Source organism: Rhinolophus ferrumequinum, chromosome 15 (genome assembly GCF_004115265.2).
Source record: "Rhinolophus ferrumequinum isolate MPI-CBG mRhiFer1 chromosome 15, mRhiFer1_v1.p, whole genome shotgun sequence".
Classification (NCBI taxonomy): Eukaryota; Metazoa; Chordata; class Mammalia; order Chiroptera; family Rhinolophidae; genus Rhinolophus; species Rhinolophus ferrumequinum.
The window spans coordinates 40,624,272-40,633,899 of record NC_046298.1 but is presented as its reverse complement, the minus strand read 5'-3'; the positions used below and the strand labels follow the sequence as shown (position 1 = coordinate 40,633,899).

The 9,628-nt window shown below is 52.0% G+C and overlaps 2 protein-coding genes across 6 annotated transcripts in view; one reads left to right on the top strand and one right to left on the bottom strand.

Moving 5' to 3' along the window:
• Positions 1-2,876: 2,876 nt before the first annotated feature.
• Positions 2,877-7,204, bottom strand: PINLYP (phospholipase A2 inhibitor and LY6/PLAUR domain containing). The gene is made up of 6 exons (XM_033129420.1): positions 7,169-7,204; positions 6,550-6,696; positions 5,444-5,560; positions 3,690-3,842; positions 3,299-3,442; positions 2,877-3,127 (listed from the first exon to the last, which is right to left on the bottom strand). Exons 2-6 carry the CDS (start codon positions 6,617-6,619, stop codon positions 2,973-2,975), a joined length of 639 nt encoding a protein of 212 aa, XP_032985311.1. The 5' UTR covers positions 6,620-6,696; positions 7,169-7,204; the 3' UTR covers positions 2,877-2,972.
• A 640-nt stretch (positions 7,205-7,844) lies between these two features.
• Positions 7,845-9,628, top strand: part of XRCC1 (X-ray repair cross complementing 1) — a 28,111-nt gene continuing 26,327 nt past the window's right edge. For 2 of the 5 annotated variants that reach the window (XR_004425199.1, XM_033129385.1), the window contains exons 1-2: positions 7,869-8,019; positions 8,466-8,558. Coding sequence is in view for 3 of the 5 variants with exons in the window: in XM_033129385.1 (XP_032985276.1) it covers positions 7,969-8,019; positions 8,466-8,558 (144 nt within the window). In the remaining 2 variants the exon portion in view is untranslated. Of the gene's footprint in view, positions 8,020-8,112; positions 8,287-8,465; positions 8,559-9,628 lie in introns of those variants that run through there. The other 3 variants (XM_033129384.1, XM_033129383.1, XM_033129386.1) reach the window with 3 other exon arrangements.

Below are 9,628 nucleotides of genomic sequence, written 5' to 3'. Positions count from 1 at the left end.
GTGCCCATCTGTTTTTTTTGCCACTTTGACACCATCTCTGATTTGGTCCTGTCTGACATCTCTGCTCTCTGCTCCAAATTCCCTCTGCCCTCATGGCAGAGATCATACCTGAGAAAGCAAAGACCAAGTTGTGTTTCTGTGTGTCTCTCTGTTGGGGAATGCTGATTGTGTTACTGTATATAGTTGTATATAGGCACTTTTGGAGTGGTTGCCTTTTAAAGCATGACTTTTGATGGCATTGAATTTTAGGCTTTGTGGAGGTACAAGGTTGCTAGTGAGGCATCTGTCTCTGGGAACATCCAAGAAGAAAAGACTGAGCCTCCCTTTGGAAGGATTGCTGGTGCCATCAGGATGTGTATACCTGACACCTCCAGGCTGGAAGACCCTCAAAGGCAAGAATTCAAGGAAATGTATGATGAATCTTGGCATTGCCATGGCCAGAAGCAGAATAGGCACAAAGAACGTGAGTGGATGAGACAGTCTCATCACCTTAGCTGAGTTTCCTACATTTCTGGATAATGATGGAAGGACTTGTGTCCATTGGTGTGGGGAACCCTGAAGGGCAAATCAAGGGTGTGGTTGGCCTGTGGTGCTTTTTGGAAGGGTGAATAAAAAGTAAGTAGACATGCCATTGTGTGTCTGTTCTTTTGGGATGTGAAGGGGGAGAAAAAGATACTTGGGATTTTAACTGGAGCTGGAAGCCTGGATTCCTAGATCTAAGGGAGGAAGTGACTGGGGTTAGGAGGAGGCAGCCAAATGTGGGGACTCCTGGGTCCTGGGAGAGGAGGAGTGGTGGGGGTCTATACAGGAAAGACTCCCTTGGGCTGGAGTCAAGAGATTGTATCTCAGTTTTGCCTGGAGGTGGGGTGGACCAGTGACTCAACCTTGGGGACTTGTGATGATAAAGCATCTTAGCTCCAGAGCCAGCTTGACCTATTAACGCTCCCAATTTGTTCAGCTTCTCTGTAGCCAAGCTCTTCTCATCCTGACTCGAGACCTGGCCATGTGATTTGCTTGGTCACTGGGACAACAGGAAACATAATGCAAACAGAGGTTTGGACCATGCTCATGCACTGTGTGGGGCTTCCTCTCTTGCTGCCCTCAGGATCCCTGCCACCAGTGCCACATCAAGAAACCCTGGCTCATCTGCTGGGTGATAAAGCTAGATGTGGCCCAATCAGCCTTGACACCCCAACTCACAGCCAACCAACCCTCTGAACCCTGGGCTGAACCCAGCAGCTGAACTCAGCAGGGACTAGCAGAAGAACCACCCAGCTGATCCCAGACCAAATTGCTGACCCATAGAATCATGAGCTAAATAAAAGGTGTTTGTTCTGAGCCACAGAATTTAGAGTGGTTTGTTATATAGCAGAAGATAACTACAGGCTTGTTCCCTCTCTCTGCGATATGGTCTCTTTTCTGTCTCAATATGACCCAATAAATAAAATCTTAAGCTCTGCCACTTTTTAGCTGTGCGACCTCCAATATGACATCCATTTTCTGAGCCTCAGACTCTTCTCCTGAAAACAGGGATGAGACTAATAGTCCGTATCACCTGAAGTTGTTGTGAAGATAAAATGAGAAAGAGCACCCAAGAGGCCATGGTGGCCATTCAATGCTGTTTATGAAACATGTCCATGTCACAGGACAAGACCATACTTCCTGGTCCCCGTGGGGTTTGGTGGGGCCATGTGACTAGCTCCATCCAATGAGTTGTGTCAGGTCACTTCTGGATCGCAGCATTTAATCATCCAGGTGAGACTTGCCTAGGTTCTTTACTATGCACAGAAATGGGCAATGTTTGAGTTGGCAGTTGCTCTATGATGATGAGTAGAACACCTGTGGATGGTGCTAGCCATGTAGGATGAAGGAAGAATCAACCTTTTGTGAATGGATACTTGTTTGGCAAATACCATTCCTCTCCCTCCCAACTTCCCTGCTCCACTGATTTTGGCTTTGACCTTGTGATTTACGTTACTCAATGGAATGTTAGCAGACCTGACCTCAGCAGGGGCCTTAAATGCACTTCACTTCTGTGCTCCTGTGATCTGCCAGGGAGCCACTGATCCCAGAAGATTGTGGAACTCCAAGGAGGAGAACTTTAATCTGCCTCCCAAAACTAGAGCCAAACAGCCAGAAGCAGAGCCACCCCAGCCACCCACAAACCCTTAGAAAGAATGCTTGTTGTAATAAGTCTCAATTTTGGGATGGTTTGTTACACGGCATTACTGCATATTAGTTGACTAATACAACTTTGTTGTTTGAAACCACTGAGATTAGGGACTTCTTTGTTATCGCAGCATAATCTCGTCTGTCCTGATTGATACCAGTGTTTAGCACTTGCCAAAGTAATGGTCACTCAGTAAGTGGCAGCTATTATGCTGATGACTGTTTACTCTCTGACATATTATCTCTAGAAGCAACATTGTCTTCAAGGTGCTAGGCACAGCACTAAGTGCTTTTTAAGTTTTTTTTTCATTTCTTACAACAACCTTATGAGGATATAACTATTAATATCCACATTTTGCAGACTTGAAAACGGAGGCAAAAAGAGGAGGAGGTTAATCAGGAGAGGTGATCCTGGACTCTGGAGACTGACCCACCAGAGTGGCTTGACTCAAAGCAAGTGACACCACAATCTGTGCCTCAGTTGTTCATCTGTAAAATGGAGATAATAATATCAACCTCATAGAGTAGTTGTGATTATGAAATGAGATACAGCACGGAAAACACTTAGCACAGGTGCCCAGCAGGGAGTAATCCCTTTAATAAAAGGTGGGTTTTCCCTCTTTTCCTTGCACAGAGGGGGTTTCCAAGGATTAAGCCCCCTGCATTCTGCAACCCACCTTCCCAAGATGCATCACGTCACAAGGATTCATGCTTGCTTGGGTTAATCTGTTTAATTTATAGGCACATGAGGAGCTGCAGGCTGAGGACAAATGGAGACCTCAAACCACACATTCCCCAGTTCTTCACTCAGCCCTGCCAGTGGTCTGGTGGGCTGGAAGGCAGTCTGCTCGGCGGAGGAAGTAAAGGTAGGAGGCTGAGGGCACCTGGGCTCCAGGCTTGGTGTAGCAGGCACTCTCTGTAGCACAGCCCCGAGTGGCAAACCTGGCGTTAATGATACCTGAGAAAGGGATTTCAGAATGGAGTCAGGGCCCCAACCTCTCCTTCCTCTTGGCCCCTGCCACCTCCACACCCAGTTCTCTGGGGCCACCATCTTCCCTAGAACCTGGAAGCATGGGCTTCCAGTTCTGGGGCACCTGTCCCCTCCTCCAGAGATCCAGGTGCCCCTCACCAGCCTGCACGTTGCCAGCGAAGTAGATGCAGTGGGTTTCCTGGCCAACACAGTGGGCTGCCTTGGTCCCCGGGCACGTCTCCTGGAAGGGTACGATGCAGGCGGGGCACTGGAGGCCATTCTCAGTACGATTGTTCTGGGGAGCTGGGGATGAGGGTGGAGTATAAGGTGCAAAGGGACATTTAGACCCTTCCCCCATCCTCACAAATAACCCTGGGAACAGCGGTTGCTAATGGACACTGCATTTACAGTTGAGGAAACGGAGGCTCAGAGCAAGCAAGGTGCTTGCCCAATGTTACAGCGCACAGATCAGTAGTGCCAGAGCACACACAGTGGGCCCTTGGGGCAGGCTGGAAGGGACTGCCCGGTGCAGGGCTGAGCTGGGACTTACGGGGCACCGAGCCGTGGTTGCAGCCGTCGCTCTGGCAGCAGTGAGTATTGGACACCATGTAGTCCTTGGGGCCCATGGTGGTGGATACAAAACCCGAGTAGCAGTCACTGAACTTCATGCAGGCCTTGTAGGTGTTCACTGAGTGGCGGCCCTCTGCGGGAGGGGGACAGGAGGGAGGGCTGGGCTGGCATGGATTCCCACCAGGGGTCTCGCCCAACCCTACAGCTTCCTCACCCTCTGACTGTCTAGGATGGTCTCTTGCAGCCCCACTCCCCACCCCACCCCTCAGCCATATCCCTATCTGCCTGAGGAAAGGCCTGGAATGGTTTAGCCGGTAGCTCGCCCCGCCCTCCACCTCTTTGCCATAGCTCCTAGTCAGGCCTTTGGTGGTCTCTTGCAGTTCCCCATTGTCAAGCTCGAGTGTCTACCTGACATGGTCCCTTCCATGCCACCCGACTCCACAGCCATCGTTTAAAGGTCCTGCAGGTAGCAGTCTTTCACAGGTCGCCTATGGCTACCCCCATGTCTGTGTGAGATGCTCTCTCCCACCAGTCACTTCCAACAAACCCTGGGATGCCGGACCCTCACACTGCAACACCCATATTCCTCTCTGTCTAAGGTGGCCAGGTTTCCCCATGGCCACTCCCTCAGACCTCCCACCCATGGCCTTTAGCCACCCTCCTTGGCTACCTCCTCTAGCTCTTGCCTTAGTGGTCTCTTCTAGTCTCCACAGACTTCCCCCTCCCCACCGAGTGGTGGTCTCTTCCAACCCAATCCAAGGATTTCCCGTCTTGACCCCACCAAAAGGTGTTTTCCACACGAGCTCCCTCTCCTTCCACCCCAGGAGGCTAAATGGCTGTGTGTGTGTGTGTGTGTGTGTGTGTGTGTGTGTGTGTGTGTATGTTCCAGACTTTCAAGTCCTTTCCCCACCCACCAACACTGGCAAGGTGAGTAGGACTGCATGCAGTCTTCCATCCCACCTTCCTTACACACCCCCTCCTGTCAGGATGGTTCCTTCCTACACTCAAGGCAGTCCTGCCTCTGCTGTCACAGCCTTCATTCCCACACCATGCCCCATCATCTCTCCTCCTGTGACTAATGATCCATTTCAGCTCTGAATGAATAAGCCACCCCCCCTTCCCTTGCTCCCCACCGCCCCCATCCTTTCTCAGGTCGGGGATGGTCTCTTTCATTTAAGTCATCCCATCCTCTCCCATTTTACTCACTGGCCTCTCCCCTGCCCCATCTCTATTTCTCCAAACTTCAGGATTATCTTCCCTCTCCTGTCTGGTATGGTCCCTTTTGTGTCTCCCTCCTACCCCAATATCACTTCTCCTTCTCTGAGGATTTGTCTCTTCCAGCCTGCACTACCCGCCCACAATCCCTGGGATAGTCTGTACCTTCCTCCCTCCCCAAATGGCCTGCCTGGTCACATTCCTCCCAACCCACCTTAGCCTCTTCCCTCTCCTCTACCCCCCCCCACTTTTGCCTATTAGATTCATCCCCTCTCACTACTCTGTTCCCCATGTCCTTTTCTCATCCCCTCTTGCCTAAAAAGTCCCTATATTTGCCCCTCCCCATATTCTCTTTTGGAGGGTCTCATTTACAGAAATTCCTGACAACAATGGTGTCTATAGCCTCTTTCAATTCACTTTCCTTCATCCACCTCGCAATAGTCTATCCCTCTGCTCTGCCCGCCCACCTCCGTCGCACTAGCGGCTCCCCAGGGTCTGACGCCAAGCGCACGCACGTACTGGTGCTCGACTCCCCCACGATGACCACGCAGGCGTCCTTGCCGGCCTCACAAGTCTTCATTTTTCCGCTGCACGTGGTCCCGGAGCCCCTGCACACTTCGCAGCTTAACGGGCACCCTGCAATGTAGAGGACGGGGTTGTAGTCCTGGGTGGTGTGGTCTTGGGACCAGACTTCCATTTCAGCTTTCAGAGGGAGATGGGGGTGGGGGAAGGAGCGGACTCGGGTCTGAGGGAGGTAGCAACTGGTGTCTTCCTGATTGTTCATGGGTGGGGCATTGACCGCTGTCTGGGGAACTGTCCAGGGCTCTGACAAGGACGCGCTCGTGATGCCAGCAAAGCTGCTTCTTGGGGCGGGAAGCGACTCCACCACCGAGCCTGTTTACTTAATTATACGGCTGGGAACTTTGGACGCCAGGGTCCTCTGAGAAAGCTCAGGGACAGGGAGGGGTCCTGGTGAAGGTTTTCATGGACTTTTGTGAAGCTTCAGGTCCAGCTTTTTGGACGGGGAACCCTTCTCCTTGCAGGTACCGTATGTAGGTCTCGTAAACAGTAGGAGCTCAGGCAGGGATGCCTGAGGCTAGGGTCAAGAAAGCAGATGAAGGACCAGGAGATCTGAGGACATAGACTCCCTGGTCCTGAGAGAGAAGGCACCTGGGGGCCCAGATCCCTGGGTCCTGGGGAAGGAGTGGCCTGAACTCCAGCATCGAAGGGAGAAGGGGAAGGGGCTAGGGGCTTGAACACCCACAAGTCCATGGAGAAAGGAAATCTCCCCTTCTCCCAGTTTTATTTTTTTTTTAATCTTTCCCTCTCTAGTCATGCTGTCATCTGATTTTCTAGAATTCAGATGTCTTATTTTGAGATCTTGTCTGGGGACAGACAATTCAGAGCCCACCAAGCTCCCTCGTTTCTCAAAGATCCAATCACATGAGCCTTTGAGCATTTCCTCCCTTGGGGCCCCAGGCTTTCTTTTCCTTTAACATCTGCCTTCATCAAGAACGTGAATTCCCAAGACACCTGCTCTTTCTCTCTGGAGGACCTTGCTGAACGCTTTCTCTGAGTCCTCTCTTTCCTGAGGTTCCCAGGAGTGCAGGCCCCTGGTCACTTACCCAGACCCAGCAGGGTACAGAGCAGCATGAAGGCCAGCAGGAACATCCCAGGTTTCGTGGAGGGCCTCATGGTGTGTGACCCAGCAGTCCTTGGTTCCCAGCCCTTATAGGAAGCTGAGGAGGGGCGGGTCTGGACCCACCTTCACCCTGGGGTGAGAAATAGCTGAGGTAAGATCTCAGGGCAGGCCTCTGCCGCTCTGGGTTGGGTGAATGGAACCAGAATCCAAAAGGGACATGGGCTCAGCCCCTTCTTCCAAGGGGACCCCAGGAGTCTGGCTTCCAGCCCTCTCTTCCATCAGGACCCAGAAGTTCACTTTCCTGTTTTTTCACATTCCCACTGCCCTCCTCCTCCTTTTTTTCTGGCCTGAAGCCGCAGGTCAGAGTCAGGTCACTTGATTCCTTGTAGGTGTAAGGGCAGCTACAAAAGCTGAGATTCTCCTCTCCCTTCTCTCTCTTCCCAAAGATGTACCCCTGCGTGGGTGGAGCTCTTCCTGGGAGCACCTAGCATGTCCAAGCTCGTTCTGCGGGGGCCCCGGGGGCCTTGTCTCCTCTCCCTTCCCTTCTTCGTGGGCTTGGCTCATACTCTCTGTTCTGTGTTCGGGTTGTCTCCAGTTCCGACCTTGCCTGAGGCTGCACCTCTGGGTCTCGCGGGGACTGAACAGAAGGGTGCCTGTCAACGGGCAGGGACAGGCGTGGTAGGAGACAGATACCCTCAGTTTACATTGGAAAACTGAGGCATGTGTGGAAGTCCTCTAGGCAGGGTGTGTGTGTCTGGTTCGGGCTCATGCTTTGTGTTTTACTTAAGTCCTTGACCCACTCTCTCTTGGCCTCAGGCATAACCCTGGGAGAGATCCGAGATTTTGTGTGTGTGTGTGTGTGTGTGTGTGTGTGTGTGTGTGTGTATGGAAGCGCGCGCGCGCAGTGGGAAGCTAGCGGGCCGGGTGGGGGGAAGAGTGTAGCAGGAACCGGTGGCGGGAATCCTGCTGCTGTAAGTTTCAGGCTCTCTGCGAAAATCCACTCGGGTTTGCTGTCTAGCTTTCTGGGCTTCAGTTTGGGCGGTGACTGCGTGGTCCAAAGAGAATGGCGAATTTCTTCTAGGGACCAATCCCGGAGGCCGCTCTTGTTGCTAGGCGCCCAGAAAGCTGTCCGCGACCATCACCAGGAGGAGGGGCTAGAGAGTGGTGGGGCCAGAGAGAGGCGGGGCTAGGAGAAAAGGTCGTTGCTAGGGAACTCAGCGCCTCGCTCCGGAGAGGCGCGACTGGGCGTGCGCGGGGTTGACGTGCGCGCCGGCGCGCCGCGGTTTGAAAGGCCCGAGCCTTGCGCGCTTGCGCACTTAAATGCGCGCAGGGAGCACCCCCTTCCCGCCCCTAACTCGGACCCTCCTTTTCCTTGGTGTCAGACGGAGCCCACTACGTTGACATGCCGGAGATCCGTCTCCGCCATGTGGTTTCCTGCAGTAGCCAGGACTCGGTGAGGGATTGGCGTGGGGAAAGTTGAAAGACGGAAGGGAACGCCACAAGAATTCCCCCCAGAATTCCACAAGACGTAAAGGGGCTCCACAAGAACTTTTGGAGTGTAAATGGGAACTTCGTGGAACTCTAAGGAGGGTCATGGGAGGATTTCCAGGAGGCTCTAAAGGAATTCTGGGAGAGATGTGGAATAGGTGGACTTCCGGGCGTCTGGGGAAGTTCTGAAGAGAAGAGGAGGAATAGGAGAGCTTCCTTGGAAAGTCCATAGGTGAACTTCTAGGGGGAAGTGTTATAAGGGGCTCAAGGCAGAGTGTGGGGGATTAACGGAGACACTTGAATGTGGGCGATCGCAGAGGGCTTGGGAGGACTCCAAGGAATAATCTGAGAACTGGGGTCCCAGCTTTCATCTCTGTACCCTAACTTTCTCATTCCCTTTCCTATCTCCAGACCCACTGTGCAGAAAACCTTCTAAAGGCGGACACTTACCGAAAATGGCGGGCAGCCAAGGCAGGAGAGAAGACCATCTCGGTGGTGCTCCAGGTGATCCTGCGCTACCCCCATCTCCTTCCTAGGAGTCGGGAGACCCAGGGTCCAGACTCTTGAGCCAGGTGGCAGTTGAGGCACTTTCCCTTCTGGGCCTCAGCTTCCTTACGAGGAAAATGGGCATCATGATTGCCCCTTAGCAGAGGAGAAAGGTGGTCTAAGGACTAGGCCAGGGATGACCGTGGGACTCAGGTATGGTCAGTCATGTTCCTTCTGGGCCTCACTTTCCTCAGCTGCAAGTAAATGGATCATTGCCATGTATCTGCCTTCTAAAGTCAGTGGGCTCAGGGCTGGAAGGTGTCTCAGGAGGTCATCTAAGCCAATAAACCCCATTTTAAAGATGGGGAAACTGAAGCAGAGGGAGGGGAGAAGTGAAGTGGCCAGTCTAAGCTATGATTTCTGGAATGCTGGCCAGGTTCATTTTGAGTAAGCTCTTACCTTATCTGTATCACACCCCTGTGAAGTTGGAGGGAGGCAAACAGAAAAGGGTGGTTTGACCTGAGATGGTTCCAGAATTCCAAATAGGCTATTCCTGTCAGGGTTAAGAGACTAGTGGGAGAAGAGAGCTAAGTGTGTTTTAAGCATCTGCTCTTTGCCTGGGTGTTTTACCTACATGATCTCGCTCTTCACAAGAGTGGTGTGACGTAGGGGCCATTGTCACCAGTAATAAATGGCGGTGCTGAGACTTGAACCCACAACTGAATGTTGGTGTTCTTAACTGCTTTGTCGTACTGCTTTGTGTTCACACACTGGCTTTCTGGATTTTGGCCATATTTCTTACTTCTGAATGTGGAGGTATTTGGGGAGGGATGTCAGGGGCAAGGCTTACGTGACTCTGTTTGATACTGAACGTAGTCTTGGTCTGTCTCTTGCCCAGTGCCTCTGAAAAAGTTCTAGGCAAAGCGTTTTGAGAATCTGAGGAATCTTTTTCCGGAAAAAATGCACAGTCCTATAAGGTTTTTCTGAATGATTTTAGGAATTTAAACTTCTCATAAGTCCCTAACATAGTAGTAATAATGGCAGCTAACATATATTCAGTGTTAACAACTGCCAGTCACTGTTTAAAA

What these genes read in the sequence shown, in the direction of transcription:
- PINLYP (XM_033129420.1), bottom strand. Translation starts at nt 6,619, where the DNA reads ATGAGGCCCTCCACGAAACCTGGGATGTTCCTGCTGGCCTTCATGCTG. An exon ending in CTGTACCCTGCTGGGTCTGG is followed by an intron (nt 5,561 to 6,549) that starts GTAAGTGACCAG and finishes TCTACATTGCAG; the next exon opens with GGTGCCCGTTAAGCTGCGAA. An exon ending in CAACCACGGCTCGGTGCCCC is followed by an intron (nt 3,443 to 3,689) that starts GTAAGTCCCAGC and finishes CCTCATCCCCAG; the next exon opens with CTCCCCAGAACAATCGTACT.